The following is a 20,455-nucleotide window of genomic DNA, read 5'->3' on the forward strand; positions in this document are numbered from 1 at the left end:
AGTTAATAAAGTTGAAGGTTTCTCAGCGCTCCGTTCTCGTCGCGGCGGCTCCCGGCGGCAACCGGGCTCAGGCGCGCCGCGGGCAGCCCCCGGTGGGGTCCTTGCGCTCCGGTGCGCGCGTCCCGCGCAGGCGCGCCGCGGGCAGCCCCGCCGGGTTCTGCGCAGGCGCAGTGCGGGCAGCGCGGGGTCCTCGGCGCCGTGAGGGAGCGGGGCCGCCATGTTGGCCCCGGGGGCGGCGGGACGGGTTCTGAGACGGGCCCTGAGCCTGAGCCATGGCCCGGTGAGGGCGGGGACACCGGGAGTGGCGGGGGAACGGGCCCTGAGCCTGAGCCATGGCCCGCTGAGGGCGGGGACACGGGGAATGGCGGGGGGCGCCTGCGGGTCGGTACCGGGAGAGGGGGACGGGCTTTGACAAGAGCGGAGCAGCCCCGGGGATGCGGGGGCTGGGATTGGGCTTGAGGTCGGTACCGGGGGCGGCGGGATGGGCTCTGAGCCGGCGCCATAACTCCGTTATGGATCCCTATAGGCCCTAAAGACCCCATAACTCCGTTTGGAATCCTATAGATCTCATAGGCCCGTTATTGAGCCCTATGGGCCCTATAGACTCCATTACCCCCTTGTGGAGCCCTATAGACCCCATAGCCCTGTTATGGAACCCTGTAGCCCCTATAGCCCCTCTAGTCCCCATAATCCCGTTATGGAGCCCTTCAGACCCTATAGATCCCATAGCCCCTATAGATCCCACAGCCCCTGTACCATGCCCAGCCCCATAACCCCTGGTTGAGTTCCCCTCAGGATCTGTAATCCCCCATTAGAGTCCCCCCAGACCCCATAACCCCCCCGCAGGGCTCAGTGCACCATTCCCATCAGAACCCTTTAGAACGTTCTGGAACCCCACATGGCTCCGTGCTGTATCCCCATCCTGAGCCCTGTTCCCATGGGACCCCTCTGGAACCTTCCAGAACCCTGCAGGGCTCAGTTCCCCATCCTGAGCCCCGTTCCCATCAGAACCCTCTGGAACGTTCTGTACCCCCACAGGGCTCGGTGCCCTGTCTCCATCAGAACCCTTTAGAACATTCCAGAACCCTGCAGGGCTCAGTGCCCCATTTCCATCAGAACCCTTTAGAACATTCCAGAACCCCGCAGGGCTCAGTGCCCCAGCCCCATGGGCACACTCTGGAAGGTTCCATCCCCTGCAGGGCTTGGTGCCCCATCCCGAGCCCCGTCCCCATCAGAACCTTCCGGAACGTTCCGTCCCCCGCAGGGCTCGGTGGTGGTGGAGCGCGTGTGGCCGGTGCCGCTGGGCCGGGAGGGGGCGGCGCCCCGGCTGCACCCGCGGCGGCACCGGGTGTACCGGCTGCTGCGGGACGGGAAACACCTGCCCCGGGGAGACATGGAGCTGCTGCTGACCCGCAGCGTGCAGGGTGAGCGCCGGCGCCTTCCTTGGGGTCTGGGGGGGCTCCTTCCCGGGCCTGGGGGGGCTCCTTCCCTGGGGTCTGGGGGGGCTCCTTCCCTGGGGTCTGGGGGGGCTCCTTCCCTGGGCCTGGGGGTGCCTCATTCCCTTGGGGTGCCTCATTCCCTTGGGGTGCCTCGTTCCCTTGGGCTGCCTCATTCCGTGGAGGTCTGGGGGTGCCTCATTCCCCTGGGGGTGCCTCATTCCCTTGGGGTGCCTCATTCCCTTGGGGTGCCTTTTTCCCTGGGGTTTGGGGGTGCCTCATTCCCTTGGGGTGCCTCATTCCCTTGGGGTGCCTTTTTCCCTGGGGTTTGGGGGTGCCTCATTCCCTTGGGGTGCCTCCCCTTGGGGTGCCTCGTTCCCTGGGGGTTGCCTCGTTCCCTGGGGTATGGGGTGCCTCATTCCCCTGGGGTGCCTTGTTCCCTTAGGGTGCCTCATTCCCTGGGGTCTGAGGGTGCCTTGTTCCCTGGGGTGCCTCGTTCCCTTGGGGGGCTTCATTCCCTTGGGGTGCCTCATTCCCAGGGTCTGGGGGTGCCTCGTTCCCTTGAGGTGCCTCCTTCCCTGGGGGTGCCTCGTTCCCTTGGGGTGCTTCATTCCCTGGGGTGCCTCATTCCCTTGAGGTGCCTCATTCCCGGGTTCTGGGGGTGCCTCATTCCATTGGGGTGCCTCCTTCCCTGGGGGTGCCTCATTCCCTTGGGGTCTTGGGGTGCCTCATTCCCTTGGGGGGCCTCATTCCCTTGGGATGCTTCATTCCCAGGTTCTGGGGGTGCCTCATTCCCTGGGGTGCCTCATTCCCTTGTGATGCTTCATTCCCTTGGGATGCCTCATTCCCTTGTGATGCCTCATTCCCTTGGGATGCCTCCTTCCCTGGGGGTGCCTCCTTCCTTTGAGGTGCCTCATTCCCTTGGGATGCCTCATTCCCTGGGGTCTGGGAGTGCCTTATCCCCTGGGAGTGCCTCATTCCCTGGGGATTCCTTGTTCCCTGGAGTCTGGGGGTTCCTCATTCCCTTTGGTCTGGAAGTGCCTCATTCCCATGTAACTTTTCCCAATTTTTTTTTTTTCCTGGCAGACCTGGGCAGCCGTGGGGACGTGGTGAGCGTGAGGAAGAGCCTGGGCAGGAACAAACTCCTTCCCCAGGGCCTGGCTGTGTACCCATCCCCGGAGAACCTGCGCCTCTTCCAGCAGGAGAAGGAGGTCAGCAGCTCCTCCAGCCTCTCCCAAACCTGGGAAAACCCCGGGAAAAGCAGGAATTGGGCTTTAAAGGCTCTTTGGGATCAGCCCACACAACTTTTGGGGTTTTTGGGGATTCTTGAGATGGGAGGTGCAACCCCAGGGTGAGCCTTGATCCATAAAAAATTGATTCCTTCCTCAATTATCCTTCCTCATCATCCTCCTCCACCCCTGGACTTTTCTCTTTTAACCTCCTCAATCCCCACTTTTTCTCAATCTCTTTTCCTCAATTTTTTTTCCTCAATCCTTATTTTTCCCATTTATCTTTATAAATCCTATTTCCCCCCCATTTTCCCTCCTCAATCCCAATCTCCCCTCATTTTCTTCCCTCAGTCCTGTTTTCCCCTTTTTCCCCTCCTAAATCCCTTTTTTCCCTCCCGTTTTTTCCCATTTTCCTTCCTAAATCCCATTTTTCCCCTCTCTTCCTCCTAAATCCCATTTCCCCCCATTTTCCTTCTCAATCCTGTTTTTTCCCCATTTCCCTTTCTAAATACCATTTTCCCCCCATTTCCCCCCCCCTTTTCCTTCCTAAATCACATTTTCCCCTCATTTTTCTCCCTAAATCCCATTTTCCTTTTTTTGCCTCCTCAATCACATTTTTTCTCCTGTTTCCCTTCTCCAATCTCATTTTTCCCCCATTTCCCCTTCTCAATCTCATTTTTTCCCCCATTTCCCCTCCCCAATCCCATTTTTTCCCCCATTTCCCCTTCTCAATCCCAATATTTTCCTTCCTCAATCCCATTTTCCCCCCATTTCCCCCATCCCATTCCCCCCTAATTCCCATTTTCCCATTTCCCCCCAGCTGGCTCAGCAGGGGAAGGTGGAGGAGCCCCAAACCCTGAGCGGGCAGAAGGTGAGTGGGGTCCCCCATCTCCAAAACCCCAAAATCCTGGGAATTCCCCCCATTCCTGGATCCCTTTCCCCTTTTCCCAGACCCTGGAGTTCCTGAGGCGCTGCCGGCTCCAGGTGGGGATGAAGAACAATGTGAGCTGGGAGCTCACCCCCGACATCGTGGCCAGGCACTTCCTCAAGAACGTGAGAGGAATTGGGGTTTTTTTGGGATTTGTGGCATTTTTGGGATTCCCAGGATCAAATCCCAGGGTTTGGGGTCATTCCCGAAGAATTTGGAGGATTCAGGCCAGCCCTGCTCCTGGGATTTGGGGTGCCTCTCTGGTTTTGGGGCCATTCCTGGGGTTTGGGATAATTTCTGACTTTTGGGGCTATTTCTGGGATTTGAGGCCATTCCTGGGATTTGGGATCATTCCCATATTTTGGGGCTGTTTCTTGGATTTGGGGCCATTCCTGGCTTTTGGAGCCATTTCTGGGTTGTGGGGTCACTCCCAGGATTTGGAGTTACTCCCTGATTTTGGGATCATTCCCAGGTTTTGGGGTCATTTCTGGGTTTTGGGGCTATTCCTGCAACGTGGAGCCATTCCCTGGATTTGGGGCCATTCCCTGGATTTGGGCCAGAGGGTTTGGGGAGCTCTGCCCTGTCTCTTCTTGGGTTTTGGGGTCAAATCCCAAAATTTGGGGTTTCCAAAGGATCTGGGGGGGGTCTGGGGGCTGTGCCTGCCCCTGCTGCTGGGATTTGGGGTGAAGCCCCAGGATTTGGGGTGAAGCCCCAGGATTTGGGGTGAAGCCCCAGGATTTGGGGTGAGACCCCAGGATTTGGGGTGAGACCCCAGGATTTCTGTTCCCATGCCAGCTCGGGGTGTTCGTGCCCCCCCACGCCCTGCGGCTGCCACCGGAGCCCATCACACGCTGGGGACACTTCTGGTGTGACGTCACGGTGAGGGGACAGAGGGGACACGGGGACAGAGGGGACACAGGGACAGAGGGGACCCCTTGCACCCCATTTCCCTCCCACTTCCCCCCATTTCCTCCCCATTTCCCCCAATTTCCCTTCCACTTTCTCCCTATTTCCCCCTCATTTTCTCCCCATTTTCCCCAATTCCCATTCCCAATTTCCCTTTCACTTCCACTCCATTTCCCCCTCTCATTTCCTCCTTATTCCCTTCCCCATTTCCAGCTGATTTTCCTCTCCCACTTCCCTCTTCTCCTTCCAACTGGGAACACTGGGGGCCATCCAGGGGATTTTGGGGTGTCCTGGTGGGTTTTGGGGTGCTCTGGGGCTGTTTATGGGGTTCCCAAATGAATGGGATGGACACACTGCGGGTGCCCGTGGCCATGATGCCCCAGGGATGTTTTTGGGCTGTTTTGGGGATGGCTCAGATGGATTTGGGGTGCCTCAGGTGTTTTTGGGATGGCTCGGGTGGTTTTGGGGTGCCTCAGGTGTTTTTGGGGTGCCCAGGTGAATGGTTTGGACACAGTATGAGTGCTCATGGCCGTAGTGCCACAGGGGTGTTTTTGGGGTGGTTTTTGGGGTGATTTTGTGGTGTTTTTGGGGTGACTGAGGTGTTTTTGGGGTGCCCAGGTGAACGGTTTGGACACAGTGAGGGTGCCCATGGACGTGGTGCAGTTCCTGCACCCCAAAACCAAACGCTTCCGGCACTGGCAGCAGCAGCAGCAGCAGCAGCTGGAGAGCAGCAGGGAGCGGCTCCTCTGAACCCCCCTCCGGGGATTTGGGGTCCCCTGGAAGGATTTGGGGTCCCCTGGAAGGATCTGGGGTCCCCTGGAAGGATTTGGGGCCGTTCCCCCTCTTTGGGATCCCCCCCCGTCACCCCAGTGGAACTCCCAGACATCGCAGACAAATCCCAGGAATTCTGGATTGTCCTGAACCCCCAAATCCCCCTGAACCCTGCTCTGGTCCAGGGGGGTCCCTGGGGTGGATTTGGGGTCCCCAGGGTGGATTTGGGATCCCTGGGATGGATTTGGGGTCCCTGGGATGGATTTGAGGTTCCTGGGATGGATTTGGGGCCATTCCCCCCTTTGGGACCCTGTGGAAAAAGAGGTTCAGTGGAATTTTGGGGAAGGGGGATCTCAGAGGTTTTGGGGGGCTGTGGAATTCCTGTGAGACCCCCGGGACCCCCCCTTGAACCCCAAAATCCTGAGGGGGGGAGTTTTTGGGGTGGATTTTGGGGTCCCCGGGGTGGATTTGGGGGTTCCCCCTTTGGGAACCTCTGGGGATCTCCTGGAGCAGGAAACCCCCCAGAAAAGGGGGGTCGGGATTATCTGGGGGATCCCAGGAATTTTTTGGGGTGTCCCAAAGTTTTGTGGGGTCTCAGGGGGTTTTGGGGGGATCTCGGGGTTTGGGGAGCTGAAGGATTTGGGCAAGAAAAGGTCAAAATTCCCCAAAAAAAAGGGAATTTTGGGATCCGGATTCGGCTGTTCTGAGTCAATTCTTGGGGGCGGGACCCACCTGGGGAAACTCCGCCCCCTCGGCCAGGTGAGCGCCGTGTCCCCAAAGTGCCACCACCGGATGTCCCCAAAGCCACCTGGCTTGTGACCCCAAAAGGGGGGTCCCCACCTGCCCCGTGTCCCCACAGTGCCACCACGGGATGTTCCCAAAGGTGTCCCCCCTGCTCCGTGTCCCCCCCAGGTGTCACCCCTCGGGGGGGGGGGGGTGGCGGTGCCACCCGGGTTGTCACGGGCTCGTTGCCATGACAACGGCTGGGGGGACACACCGGGACACAGCTGGGGACAGCGGGACGTGAAAGGAGGTGACACGGGGTGGGGACACCGAGGGGGCGACACTGAGGAGTGGCACCGGGACATCGAGGGGGTGACACCGGTCTGGGGACACCGGCACACGGGCGTGGGAGGTGACACGGGAGGGGAGGGGGCGGGGCTGCCTTCAGCACCGGGGACAGCACCGGGAGGCGACAGTGACACGCGGGGGGGGGGGGAGGGGACACGCGTGGGCGGACACCGGGCCCTCCCCCCCTCCGCGCGTGCGCGCGGGAGCGGCCCCGGGCCCCGCCCCCTCCCCAAAACATCCCCGACCCCCCCCCCACCGCCCCCGGGCTCGGGCGGGGCCGTTACCGGAGCCCGGGGCCCCCTCCCGGTTCCCGGTCCCGCTGGCGGTGCCGGTGCCCGGTCCCGGTGTTGTCCCCAGTTCCGAGCGCCCCCTCCCCGCTCCCCGGTTCGCAGTCCCGGTGTTGCCGCCGCTGCCCAGCATCCCGCAGACGGTCCCGGTGCCCGTTATCCGCTGCTCGATTGCCGGTCCTCGGTCCCGGTAGCCGGTTCCCAGAGCCCCATCTCTGGTCCCGGATTCCAGGTCCCGCTGTTGTCGCCGGTGCCGGTGCCCGGCAGCCGGAGCCCCGTGCCTCACAGCCGGTGCCGGTGCCCATTATCCGCTCCCGGCGCCCAGTTCCCGGTGCCGGTCCCCGTAGCCGGTTCCCAGTTCTCGGTCCCCGGTCCCGCTCCCCAGGCCCCGGTGTCGTCGCCGGTGCCGGTCCCCGGTGCCGCTCTGACATCAGCACCGGGCGGGGCGGGGCGGGGCGGCTCCAACCGGGGAAGAAAAGCATCTCCCGGTGTCGATCCCGGTGCCGGTACCCGGTACCCGGTGCCGCTGCCCCAGCGGGCGGGGGGGCTCGGCCACCACCGGGGCTCTCGGGGACCGGCGGCCGCCGCGGCCGCCATGGACCGAACCGGGCGTTGAGCTCCCCCCGCCCCCCGCCCGGTACCGGGACCCTCCCCGAGGCCACCGGGGCGGTACCGGCGGGGCGGGCGCTCGCAGAATCCACCGGGATTTTGGGGAGCAGCACCCGGGAAACGGCCGGGACGCACCGGGAGCGCCGGGAGCGCCGCCCCCCGGGCAGAGCTGCCCCCGCCCCGCCGCGCCCCGTCCCCGGAGCCGAGCCGAGCCCCGGGGCCGCCTCGTCCTTTGTGTGCGCCGGGGCACCGGGCACCGCCGGGAGCACCGGGAGCCGAGCCCGGGCGGTGATAGCGGGGAGCGGGAGCGGCCCCGGGGCCCGGGGACCCCCCGGCGGCCCCATGAAGGAGCCCGACGCCATCAAACTCTTCGTGGGGCAGATCCCGCGGCACCTGGAGGAGAAGGACCTGAAACCGATTTTCGAGCAATTCGGGAAAATCTACGAGCTCACCGTCATCAAGGACAAGTACACCGGGATGCACAAAGGTACGGTAACCGGGAACCGGGGGTGGGCAAAGGGAACGGCACCGGGCAACGGGAACGGGCAGCGGGAATGGGGCAGGGGCAGCGGGCACGGCCCCAGGCAGCGGGGGGTGGGTGCGGGGCACGGGCACGGGGGTGTGGGGGCAGCCCCGGGATTTGGCCTCCGGTACCGGCAACGGCCCTCGGTACCGGGATCAGCCCTGAGATGTGGCCCCCGGTACCGGGAACAGCCCCAAATACTGGGATCAGCCCCAGGATGTGGCCCCCAGTACTGAGAGCAGCCGTCGGTACCGGGAATAGCCTCGTGATGTGGCTCCCAGCACCGGGAACAGCCCCAGGATACGGCCCCCGGTACCGGGAACAGCCCCTGGTACCGGGAATAGCTCCCAGGATGAGAAATAGCCCCAGAATTCAGCCCCCGGTACTGGGAACGGCCCCAGAAACCAGGATCAGCCCCGGGAGATGGCTCCAGTACCGGGAGCGGCCTTGTGATACGGCCCCCGGTACTGGGAATTGCCCCAGGATGTGGCCCCCGGTACTGGGAACAGCCCCCAGCGTCGGGAATAGCCCCGGTACCGGGCACAGCCCCGTGCCACGGCCTCCAGCACCAAGAACAGCTCCCGGTACCGGGAACAGCTCCCAGCACCGGGAATGGCCCTGTGACTCGGCCCCGGTACTGGGAACAGCCCCGGGATGGAGTCCCCGGGATTGGGAATGGCCACCAGCACCGGGAACAGCTCCCGGTACCAGGAACGGCCCCAGGATATGGCCCCGGTACCGGCAACAGCCACTGTCAGCAGGAGTAGCCCCGTGATGGGGCCTGGGGTACCGGGAATGGCCCCACAAACGGTACCGGTACAACCGAGGGCACCGGGAACAGCCCCCAAAACAGCCCCCGGTACCAGGAACAGCCCCAGGTACAACCAAAGGCCCTGGTACTGGGAACAGCTCCCGGTAACCGGAACAGCCCCAGCATTGGGAACACTCCAGATTCAACCTCCGGTACCGGGAACAGCCCCACAAACGGTACCGGTAAAACCGAGGGCACCGGGAACAGCCCCCAGAACAGCCCCTGCTAGCGGGAACAGTCCCGGTACAACCGAGGGCACCGGGAACAGCCCCAGTACAGCCGCAGGCCTTGAGCAACACCCACAGCTCAGCCTACAGCCACAGGCCCCGGGAACAGCCCCGGGCACCGGGTACAGCCCCGGGTACAGCCGAGGGTACCGGGAACAGCCGCAGCCCCCGGCCCAGCTGGGGTACCCCTGTCAGGGTGTTGTACTCCAGCTGCTGGGGGTGGACAGGGGTTGTGACAGCTGTGGGGTGTTGTGTCCAGCTGTTGTGGAGCTGGGTGAGTGTGGGCTGTTGTTGTTGGGCTGTTGTTGGGCTGTTGTTGTTGAGGTGTTGCTAGGGTGTTGTTGTTAGGCGCTGTTGGGGTGTTGCTGGGGTGTTTCTGGGCTATTTTTGTTGGGGTGTTGTTGGGCCATTGTGCCCAGCTGTTGTTGAGCTGTTGTGGTTGGGCTGTTGTTGGGCTGTTGTTGGGCTGTTGTTGTTTTTGGGCTGTTGTTGTTGTTGAGCTGTTGTTGTTGGGCTGTTGCTGGTTTTGGGCTGTTGTTGTTTTTGGGCTGTTGTTGTTGTTGGGCTGTTGTGCCAGCTGTGTGCCGCGGTTCCAGGCGCTGCCGGCTGTTCTTTCGGCTGTTGGGTGTCACGTGGGTGCCCCTCCAGGTGACACCCGGCCCTGGGGGTGTTGGGGTGTTGTGTCAGGTGTTGTTCTGGGGTGCCAGGCGGGTGTTGGGTGTCACATGGTCACCCCATGGGTCCCTGTGAGGGTGACACCGGCTCTGGGCGTCCCTGGAGGTGTCTGGGTGTCGTTTTGGGGTGTCCTGCTGTTTTTTTGGGGTGTTGTGTCTGTCGTTGGAGTGTCACATGGTCACCCGGGGGTGACACCGGCTCTGGGGGTCCCTGATGTGGAAGTGGGGGTGTCACAGCCGGGGGTGACAGTGACAGGGCCCTGCTGCCCCCACCGGGGGTGTCCCCAACCCCTGACCCTGTCCCCAACACCCAGGGGGGTCCCTGAGCCCCTCAAACCCCCAGCACAGGAACTGGGGGGGTCTCCAGGGGTCCTGGGGGGCCTCGGGGTCTCTGTGGGACCCCCGGGGGTCTTGGGGGTGTCACTGCCCCAAAATGTGGGGTCTGGGGTCTGTGGGGGCTGTTTGGGGTCTCTGGGGGGATTTGGGGTCTATGGGGCTGTGGGTGTTCTGGGGGGGGGGGGGTCCTGCTATTTTTGGGGCTCTCTGGCCACTCCAGACCCCCTGTGTCACCTCGGGCTGGGGGTGAGGACACTTTGGGGGTCCCCCTCACGCCCCCCGACCCCTTTTTTTTTCTCCCCCCTTTCCCCCAGGATGCGCCTTCCTGACCTACTGCGCCCGCGAGTCGGCCCTGAAGGCCCAGAGCGCCCTGCACGAGCAGAAAACCCTGCCGGGGGTGAGTGGGGGGCGTGGGGACCCCCCCGAGGCACCCCCAAATCCCCCCCTGTGAGCCCCCAACCCGGGTCACCCCAAAATCCCCTATAAACCCCCTAAAAATCACCCTGAAACCCCAAAAATCACAGTGAAACCCTAAAAATCACATTCAAACTCCAAAAATCACATTGAAACCACCAAAAAAAACCCCAAACTTAAATCCCCCAAAATCACCCCTAAAAATTACCCTGAAACCCCCCCAAAATCACCCAGAAACCACCCAAAAATCACCTATAAACTCCCCAAAAATCACCCTTAAACCCCTTAAAAATCACCCCAAAATCCCCCACCCCAACGCCCCCTCCCCCCATTTTCAGGACCACCCCGGCCCCCACTGCGAGGGGGATTTTTGGGGGGCGGGGGCACCCCCGAACGTCTGTGGGGTGTTTAATTAGCGTTGCTAATGAGGGCCCGGCGCTAATGAAGCGCTGCCGGGCGGGCACGGAGACGACAAAGCCCGGGATTTGGGGGGGATCCGAGTGTGCAGGAGCCCCCCACCCCCAATTCATTTTTTGGGGGGGTCCCACCTCCCATTCCCTCCCCCCAGGCTGATTTTGGGGGAGTTTGAGGCTTCCTGGGGGGAATTTGGGGGCTGAGGGGGGGAGGGGGCGGTTCGGGGGTCCCCAGGGTGGGGAGGGGGCTCGGGGCGCGACCCCCCCGCGGGCTCCGCGCGTGTCCCGCCAGGCCCGGGGGGGATTTGGCTTCGCCGGGATAATCCCGGGATTTGGGGCCGTAAATCCGGGGGGGGATTGGAATGGGGGGGTGGATGGGGTTTTTTTGGGGGGGGGGATTAGGGGCGGCCCCGCCCCAGCAGCTGCCCCCGCGCAGCGCCGGGAATTTGGGGAGGGGGCGCCACCCTCAGCGCCCCCCCCCGAGCTTCGCTGACCCCGGGGGGGGTCCCGGCGTGGTTTGGGGGGGTTGGGGGCTTTGTTCGCCCCCCCCTTTGTGCCTCTTCCCCCCCCCCAACAGCGGCCGGGGTTGATCCAGCGCGGGGGGGATTAGGGGGGGATTAACGCCCCCCGCCCCCAGCCCGGGGGGGCATTTCCAGCGCCATCTGGGGCTTGGGGGGGGGGCTCGGGGGGGCACCTTCGCTTTCGGCGGCGAAAGGAACGCCCGGGGTCAGCCGGGGATGGACCCGCCCCCCGCAGCCCAAATTCCCCCCAAATCCCCCCGAGATGGGGCACGGCCGCCCCTCCCCCACGCCCCGAGGGTCGGGGGGGGGCGCGGGGGGGAGGGGCGGGGTCACACCGGGCCTGGGGGGCGTCCCCCCCCCTCCCCAAAATCTCCCTCCCTCCTCCCCCCCCCGCATCCCCGTCATTGTTTATCGCGAGCGCTGATGACGTCAGCGGCGTTGCCAGGCAACGGCGATGGGTAAATTGGGGATGAGTGGGCGGTTGCCATGGAGCGGAGCCGGCCGTTGCCATGGCAACCGCGCATCTGCGCCCTCCCCATCCCCCTCCCCGCCCCGTTCCTCTGGGGGGTTCCGGGGTGTGGGGGGGAGGGGCGGGGGTGGGTCCATCCCCCCCCAATTAACGCAGGGGGGGAGGGGCGCTCATTAACGCGGCCCCCGGGCCCCCCCTCCCCCCCTCCGGCAGCGGCTCCCGTTGCCAGGTAACGGGATGCAGGCCCGGCGTTGCCATGGCGACCGGAGCATCTTTGGGGGGCGGTGGGGGGGTGGTCTGGGACCCTCTGAGCGGGTGGGGGAGGTGCTGGATGGACCTGGGGGGGTCAGGGGGGGGTCTCGGGGGGTCTCTGTGTGTCCCCAACCCCCCTGTGTCCCCTCCCCCCAGATGAACCGGCCCATCCAGGTGAAGCCGGCGGACAGTGAGAGCCGAGGAGGTACCGCCCCCAAAAAACCCCAAAATCATCCCAAAGTCACCCAAACCTCCCCCCTCTCCAAAGTCACCCCACAGCACCCTGTCCCCAAACCCTGGTGTCCCCAAATTACCCCGAGGCCACCCCCCAGTGTGAGACCTTCATGTGTGTCCCTGTCCCCAGGGTGGCTGTCCCCAGCATGGGGTGTCCCTCCATGTCCCCCGTCCCAGGAGCTGTCATCTATCCTCGTTCCCAGGTCCCTAGTCCATCCCAGTGTCCCCATCCCAGTGTCACCATCCCAGTGTCCCCATATTCCAACTTCCAGGAGTCCCAGCCCACCCCAATGTCCCCACCCTGCCCCATCCTTTCTGGAGCATCACACCCCTCTGGTGGCACTGTCCCCATGCCAGTGTCCCAGTGCCAGTTGTGATGTCCCTGTGCCCATGTCCTGGTGTCACCCATGGTGTCCCTGTGCCAGTGTCCTGGTGCCACCCATGTTGTCCCTATCCCCATGTCCCCAGGCTGGTTTCCTGGTGTCACCTGTGGTGTCCCTGTGTCTGTGTCTCCTTGCCCATGTCCCCATGGCCATGTCCTCATGCCCATGTCCCACTGCCACCTGTGGTGTCCCGGTGCCATCCACGGTGTCCCTGTGTCCCTGTCCCTGTGCCCAGGTCCCGATGCCACCCGTGGTGTCCCCATGCCCCTGTCCCCATGCCTGTGTCCCAATGCCACCCCCGGTGTCCTGGTGCCCATGTCCCCCTGCCTGTGTCCCGGTCCCTGTGTCCCAGTACCACCTGCGGTGTCCCCATGCCCCTGTCCCCATGTCCCGGTGCCACCCGCGGTGTCCCCCTGTCCCTGTCCCCATGTCCCAGTGCCACCTGCGGTGTCCCCCTATCCCTGTCCCCGTGCCCTGGTGCCACCCGCGGTGTCCCCCTGTCCCCGTGTCCCGGTGCCACCCACATGTCCCGCAGAGGACCGGAAGCTCTTTGTGGGGATGCTGAGCAAGCAGCAGGCGGACGAGGACGTGCGGAAGATGTTCGAGCCCTTCGGCACCATCGACGAGTGCACGGTGCTGCGCGGCCCCGACGGCACCAGCAAAGGTGGGGGGACCCGGGGGGGACACCCCGGGGTGGGCAGGGTCCCTCGGGGGTCCCGGGGGGTCCCACGGGGGTCACCAGGGTGGGCACGGGGAGATCTGTGGGGCAGGGATGGGGTTCAGGGGGAGCACGGCAGGGAGGGGGTTAATGGGGTTTGGGGGGTCCGTGGGGTCCCCCAGAGCTCCCTGGAGCTGCCACGGAGCCGATGTCCCCAATGTCCCCGATGTCCCCAGGCTGCGCCTTCGTCAAGTTCCAGAGCCACGCGGAGGCCCAGGCCGCCATCGCCGCCCTGCACGGGAGCCGCACGCTGCCGGTGAGGGACCGTCCTCGGCCTGTCACCTGCCACTTTTGTCACCATCCCCTACAGCGTCCCATCACTGTCCCTTTCAGCGTCCCATCACTGTCCTCATCATCATCCCCTGTGCTGTCACCTTCAGCATCCTCTTCATTGTCCCCTTCATGGTCCCCTTTGCCATCCCCTTCATCATCCTCATCACTGTCCCTTTCATTGTCCTCTTCATTGTCCCCTTCATTGTCCCCGTCATTGTCCCCTTCGCTGTCCCCTTCATCATCCCCGTCATCATCCTCACCACTGTTCCCTTGATTGTCCTTATCATCATCATCCCTTCATGGTCCCCTTCATCATTCCCTTCGTCATCCTCATCATTGTTGTCACCCTCATCACCCGCATCATCATCTCCTTCGTCATCCTCATCATGTCCTTTGTCACCCTTTCATCATTCTCCTCATCATCCTCACCACTGTCCCCACCATCATCCTCACCAATGTCTGCATCATCATCCCATCATCATCCTCACCACTGTCCCCATCATCATCCTCCTCATCATCATCATCCTCCTCATCATCCTCACCGCTGTCCCCATCATCAACCCCATCCTCATCCTCTTCATCCCCTCCCTTGTCACCTCCACCATCATCCTCACCCCACTACAACCCAATGATCACCGCTCCCATTCCATGTGACCCCGAATGACCCCGACTGACCGTGACTGACCTTGACTGACCACGAGTGACCGCAAGTGACCACGAGTGACCGCGAGTGACCGCCGTGTCCCCGCAGGGCGCCTCGTCCAGCCTGGTGGTGAAGTTTGCGGACACGGAGAAGGAGCGGGGGCTGCGGCGCATGCAGCAGGTGGCCAGCCAGCTGGGCATGTTCAGCCCCATCGCCCTCCAGTTCGGCGCCTACAGCGCTTACACGCAGGCGGTACGGGGCCCTGGGGACACTGGGGACACTGGGGACACTGGGGGGGCTGGGGACACTGGGGGGGCTGGGGACACTGGGGGACACTGGGGACACTGGGGACGTGGGGTCACCAGCCAGCTGGGCATGTTCAGCCCCATCGCCCTCCAGTTCGGCGCCTACAGCGCTTACACGCAGGCGGTACGGGGCCCTGGGGACACTGGGGACACTGGGGACACTGGGGGGGCTGGGGACACTGGGGGGGCTGGGGACACTGGGGGACACTGGGGACACTGGGGACGTGGGGTCACCAGCCAGCTGGGCATGTTCAGCCCCATCGCCCTCCAGTTCGGCGCCTACAGCGCTTACACGCAGGTGGTACGGGGCCCTGGGGACACTGGGGACACTGGGGTTACTGGGGACACTGGGGGGTGCTGGGGACACTGGGGGACACTGGGGACGTGGGGTCACCAGCCAGCTCGGCATGTTCAGCCCCATCGCCCTCCAGTTCCGCGCCTACAGCGCTTACACGCAGGCGGTACGGGGCCCTGGGGACACTGGGGACACTGGGGTTACTGGGGACACTGGGGGGTGCTGGGGACAGTGGGGACAGTGGGGACACTGGGGATGTGGGGTCACCAGCCAGCTGGGCATGTTCAGCCCCATCGCCCTCCAGTTCCGCGCCTACAGCGCTTACATGCAGGCGGTATGGGGCCCTGGGGACACTGGGGACACTGGGGGGGACTGGGGGGGCTGGGGACACTAGGGGACACTGGGGACACTGGGGGCACTGGAGGGATCAAGGAGAAGGGGGTGAGACCCCCCAAAATCCAGCCTGAGTTGGTTGGGGTGATGGGTGACGGGAGGGGATGGACACTGGGGTGACACCCGTGGCAAGTGACAGTCCCAAACCCTGTGATGCGACATCCATGGGGAGCCCGTGTCCCCCCATGTCCCAGGGTGTTGGTGGCACCAGGGTGGGCTCTACGGGGTGGTGCCACCACCCATCCCAATGGCGGGCAAAGGCCACAGTGGCAGTGGTGGCAGTGACTGCGCAGTGCCAGGTGTGTCCCCAGAGCTGATCAGCAGCAGGCGGCCCTGGTGGCACTGGGGTGACATCCATAGGGACATACTGTTCCAGGATGGGACACAGGGGTGACATCCACGGGGACATGCTGGTCCTGGATGTGACACTGGGGTGACATCCATGGGGACATGCTGGCCCCACGTGCCGGGGTGTTGGTGGCCCCGGGGTGGGCTGGCGGGGCGGTGGTGGCCGTGGTGGCCGCGCGGTGCCAGGCGTGTCCCCACAGCTGATGCAGCAGCAGGCGGCCCTGGTGGCCGCGCACTCGGCCTACCTCAGCCCCATGGCCACCATGGCCGTGCAGATGCAGCACATGGGCACGGTCAACCCCAACGGGCTCATCGCCACCCCCCTGCCACCCTCCTCAGGTACCGGGGACAGGGGGGACACGGGGACAGTGGGGAGGGGATGGGGGACGGGGGGGAGGTGGGCAGCAGGGATGGGGACAGTGGAGAGGGGACGTGGGGATGGGAGTCACCAGGGATGGGGACATTGGGGAGGGGTGGCAGAGGGGATGGGGACGATGGGGAGGGACACCAGGGGTGGGATGGGGACACCATGGATGGGATGGGGACACCAGGGGTGGGATGGGGACACCACAGATGGAATGGGGACACCATGGATGGGATGGGGACACCATGGATGGGATGGGGACACCATGGATAGGATGGGGACACCATGGTTGGGATGGGGACACCATGGATGGAACATGGGATAAATGGGGACACCATGGATGGGACAAGGACACCACAGATAGGACAGAGACACTCAACCCCCACCTCATGGAGGGTTCCCCACCTTCTGGGGTCACAGTCCTGGTGGCCTGGCGGTGTCCCCGGGGTGTCCCAGTGGCGTCCCGGTGCTGACCCGGTGGTGACCGCGCTGTCCCCAGGAACCAGCACCCCCCCGGCCATGGCGGCCACCCCCGTCCCGGCCATCGCGGCCCCGCTGAGCGTCAACGGCTACAGCCCCGTGCCCGCGCAGCCCGCGGGACCCCCCGCCCCCGACGCCGTCTACGCCGGGGGGGTCCCCCCCTTCCCAGGTGCCCCCCGACCCCCCCCCAGCCCCCCGAGCCCTGCCGGGCCCCCCCCTAACCCCCCCTGTGCCCCCAGCCCAGAGCCCCGCGGCCCCCGGGGACCCCCTGCAGCAGGCGTACGCTGGCATGCAGCACTACACTGGTGCGTACTGGGGCAACTGGGAGGGACTGGGAGGGGGTTGTGTGATACTGCGGGGCACTGGGAGGGTGCTGGGAGAGGGTTGTGTGTACTGGGGGGCGCTGGGAGGGGCTGGAGGAACTGAGAAGGGTTATGGGGGAGCTCTTGATGGAACTGGGGGGAACTGGGAGGGCAGTGGGAGGGACTGGGGGTGTGTTGTGGGGTATTGGGGGGCACTGGGAGGGGCTGGGGGGTTGTTGCATGGCTCTGGGAGGGACTGGGAAAGACTGGGAGGGACTGGGAGGGCAGTGGGAGGGACTGGGGATGTGTTGTGGGGTATTGGGGGGCACTGGGAGGGTGTTTGGTGGCACTGGGTGGGCACTGGGGTGGCACCGGTGTCACCGGTGGCCTTGGGAGGGTGTTGTATGGCACTGGGGGGCACTGGGGGGGCACTGGAGTGGCCCTGGTGGCACCGATGTCCCCGGTGACCCTGTGCCCCCCGTGCCCCCCGTGCCCCCAGCCGCGTACCCAGCCGCCTACGGGCTGGTGAGCCCGGCCTTCGCCCCCCCGGGACCCCTGCTCGCCCCCCCGCCCCCCCCGCAGCAGCAGCAGCGTGAAGGTGAGACCCCCCCCCCACTTGGGGATCCCCCAAAACTCCCCGCACCCCTGAAATCCCCCTGGTACACCTGAGACCCTCCGGGACCTCCCCCAAACTCCCTGGCCCCACAAAACTCCCCGGGACCCCCAAAGCTGCCCCAGAACCCCAAAGCCGAGACTTGGGACCTCAAAATCAGAGCTGTGAATCCTAAATGGGACCCAGGACCCCAAAACTGGAGCTGTGAACCCAAAGCAGAAGCGAGGTTTAGGTTGAGAGCCCCGGTTTTGGGGTGCTGTGCCCATTTTGGGTTGAGAGCCCTGGTTTTGGGGTCCCATGCCTGGTTTGGGTTGAGAGCCCTGGCTTTGGGATCTGTGGCTGTTTTGGGTTGAGAGCCCCGGTTTTGGGGTTCCATGTCCATTTTGGGTTGAGACCCCTGGTTTTGGGGTCCCGTGTCCGGTTTGGCTTGGCAGCCCTGCTTTTGGGGTTCCATGTCCATTTTGGGTTTAGAACCCCAGTTTTGGGATCCCGTGTCTGGTTTGGGTTGGCAGCCCTGCTTTTGGGGTTCCATGTCCGTTTTGGGTTGAGAGCCCCAGTTTTGGGATCCCGTGTCTGGTTTGGGTTGGCAGCCCTGGTTTTGGGATCCCATGTCTGGTTTGGGTTGAGAGCCTCGGTTTTGGGGTCCCATGTCCATTTTGGGTCGGCAGCCCCGGTTTTGGGGTCCGGTCGGTTTTGGGGACGCAGTCCCAGGTGTGACCCCGCTCCCTCCGCAGGCCCCGAGGGCTGTAACATCTTCATCTACCACCTGCCCCAGGAGTTCGCCGACACCGAGATCCTGCAGATGTTCCTCCCCTTCGGCAACGTCATCTCCGCCAAGGTCTTCGTGGACAGGGCCACCAACCAGAGCAAGTGCTTCGGTAGGGACACGGGACACTGGGGACATCGGAGGCATCGGGGGCAATGGGGACAATGGGGACATCAAGGATATTGGGGATAATGGGGACATTGGGGACATCGGGGGCATTGGGGACTATGGGGACACTGGGGACAATGGGGACATTGGGGACAGCAAGGATATTGGGGACAATGGGGACATCAGGGGCAATGGGGACATTGGGACATTGAGATATGGGATAGGTAATGTGGGATATGGGGGCGCTGGGGACATTGGGGACAATGAGGATAATGGGATATGGGGACACTGGGATGTTGGGGACATTGGGGACAATGGGGATGATGGGGATAATGGTATATGGGATAGGAGACATTGGGGACATTGGGATATGGGATGTGGGGACATGGGGACACGGCGACAATGTCCCCAAATCCTCCATGTCCTTCATGTCCTCCATGTCCCCATATCCCCACGATGTCCCCGTGTCCCCAATGTCCCCACACCCCCCGATGTCCCCGCAGGCTTCGTGAGCTTTGACAACCCCGCGAGCGCCCAGGCCGCCATCCAGGCCATGAACGGGTTCCAGATCGGGATGAAGCGGCTCAAGGTGCAGCTCAAGAGGCCCAAAGACGCCAACCGGCCCTACTGAGCCCGGTGAGACCCCCGGGACCCCTCGGGACCCCCGGGACCCCCTGGGACACCTTTGGGAACACCCCTAGGGACCCCCTGGGACACCCCCTGGGACCCTCTGGAACCCCCAGGACACTCCGGGACCCCCTGGAACCTCTCCAGGGCTGGAAACCCACCAGGGGATCCCCTTGAGACCCCCCCGGGACCTCCCCCGAGAACTTCCCTGGACCCCCCATGACCCCACCAGGCTGGGAACCCCCTGAGCCCCCCAAAACCCCCCGGGTTGGGATGTGCTCCCATTTTTGGGAGTTGGAGTTTCCCCAGGATTTTGGGGGGCTGGAAATGCCCAGGGTGGGTATTTAGGGTGTCCCCCATTAGGATCTGGGGTGTCCCAGGGTTTTTGGGGGGGGCATAAAGTGCCCCCCAAACTCTGTTTAACCCCCCCTCATCCCCAAATTTTCCCTCCCCAGGTGCGGAGGCTCCGGAGCAGCACCTTTGGGTGCCCCCCCATTGCAGAGCAGCCCCCCCAAAACCCAGCGGTGCCTGGGGGGGATGGGGGGGGCTCGGTCTTGCTGGGGGGGGGGCCCAGACCCCCCCACGCTCAGGAAGGATGGACCCCCCCTCCAGGCCCCATCCGACCCCCCCAGTCCATCCCAGTCCAGCCCAGTGCAGGGTGCCAGTGTCCCCCCACCCCCCAGCAGCCACATCCACTCCGTTTTTGGGGGGGTCGTGCCCACCCTGGGGGACCCCCAAAAGGACCCCCAGCCCCCCCTCTCCCCCGGGGACCCTTCTTGGGGCTTTTCTCAGCAAACAGGACCAAAAGCAGCTCCAAACTGGGGGGGATCTCGGGGGGGTCACGGGGGGTCCTGGGAGCCTTTGGGGGTCCCAAAGGGGGGGACACGGCCCCCCCAGTGCCCTCCCGGGGGCGCAGCGGGACCCCAACACTGCCACTGCCACCCGCTCCGCCCACAACCTGCCTCAGTTTCCCCTCGGGATGGGCCAGCACTGGGATGGGCCAGGACTGGGACAAACTGGGACTGGGATAAACTGGGACTGGGATGGACTGGAATTGGGATAGACTGGGATTGGGATAACCTTGTACTGGGATGCTCCATTACTGGGATAAACCGGTACTGGGATGGGCTGGGACTGGGATAAATGGACTGGAATTGGGATTGGCTGATACTGGGATGGACTGGGAGTGGGATGGATGAGCACTGGGATGTTCCATCACTCGGACGCTCCGGCACTGGGATGATCCCACACCAGGATGTGCCCTGTGGGGATGCTCCAGACTGGGATGTTCTGGGACCAGGAGGCTCCGATACCGGAATGTTCCACCACGGAGATGCTCCGGTACTGGGACAGTCCCACAGCAGGAGATCCCAGAGCAGGATGCTCCAATCTGGAATGTTCCACCCTGGGGATGCTCCAAGGTCAGAGGGATCCAGGACCGGGATGTTCCCACACCAGAACGTTCCATCAGATGCTCCAAGATTGGAACGATCCCGGAACGCCCCGTGGGACGCGGCAGCACCGGAATGCCCTGAGCCCAGGATGTCCCCACTCCTCTGGGATGTCCCCGTTCCAGGATGTCCCCACTCCTCTGGGATGTCCCCATTCCAGGATGTCCCCACTTTTTGGGATGTCCCCATTCCAGGATGTCCCCACTCCTCTGGGATGTCCCTGTTCCAGGATGTCCCCACTTTTTGGGATGTCCCCACCAGGAGCCAGATGGACA

The 20,455-nt window shown here is 63.9% G+C and overlaps 2 protein-coding genes across 4 annotated transcripts; both read left to right on the top strand.

Annotated features, from left to right (window-relative positions):
- The first annotated feature begins 161 nt into the window (after positions 1-161).
- On the top strand, positions 162-5,963 carry MRPL9 (mitochondrial ribosomal protein L9). Its single transcript, XM_084223186.1, has 7 exons — positions 162-280; positions 1,265-1,424; positions 2,523-2,647; positions 3,486-3,536; positions 3,617-3,718; positions 4,389-4,472; positions 5,118-5,963. The coding sequence occupies exons 1-7, from the start codon at positions 218-220 to the stop codon at positions 5,247-5,249; spliced, it is 717 nt and encodes a 238-aa protein (XP_084079312.1). The 5' UTR covers positions 162-217; the 3' UTR covers positions 5,250-5,963.
- A 1,616-nt stretch (positions 5,964-7,579) lies between these two features.
- Positions 7,580-18,733, top strand: CELF3 (CUGBP Elav-like family member 3; the record flags this gene model as incomplete). Of its 3 annotated transcripts, none has more annotated exons than XM_084223391.1 (12): positions 7,580-7,724; positions 10,123-10,205; positions 12,034-12,082; positions 13,030-13,158; positions 13,389-13,468; positions 14,237-14,380; positions 15,670-15,808; positions 16,333-16,482; positions 16,553-16,618; positions 17,115-17,213; positions 17,897-18,106; positions 18,606-18,733. In XM_084223391.1, 12 exons carry the CDS (start codon positions 7,580-7,582, stop codon positions 18,731-18,733), a joined length of 1,422 nt encoding a protein of 473 aa, XP_084079517.1. The 3 variants fall into 3 exon arrangements, with proteins under 3 accessions (XP_084079517.1, XP_084079518.1, XP_084079519.1); XM_084223392.1 differs by having other exon boundaries at positions 17,963-18,106; XM_084223393.1 differs by lacking the exon at positions 16,333-16,482 and having other exon boundaries at positions 17,963-18,106.
- Positions 18,734-20,455: the final 1,722 nt, after the last annotated feature.

Source organism: Fringilla coelebs, assembly GCF_963513975.1.
Source record: "Fringilla coelebs genome assembly, chromosome: 29".
Classification (NCBI taxonomy): Eukaryota; Metazoa; Chordata; class Aves; order Passeriformes; family Fringillidae; genus Fringilla; species Fringilla coelebs.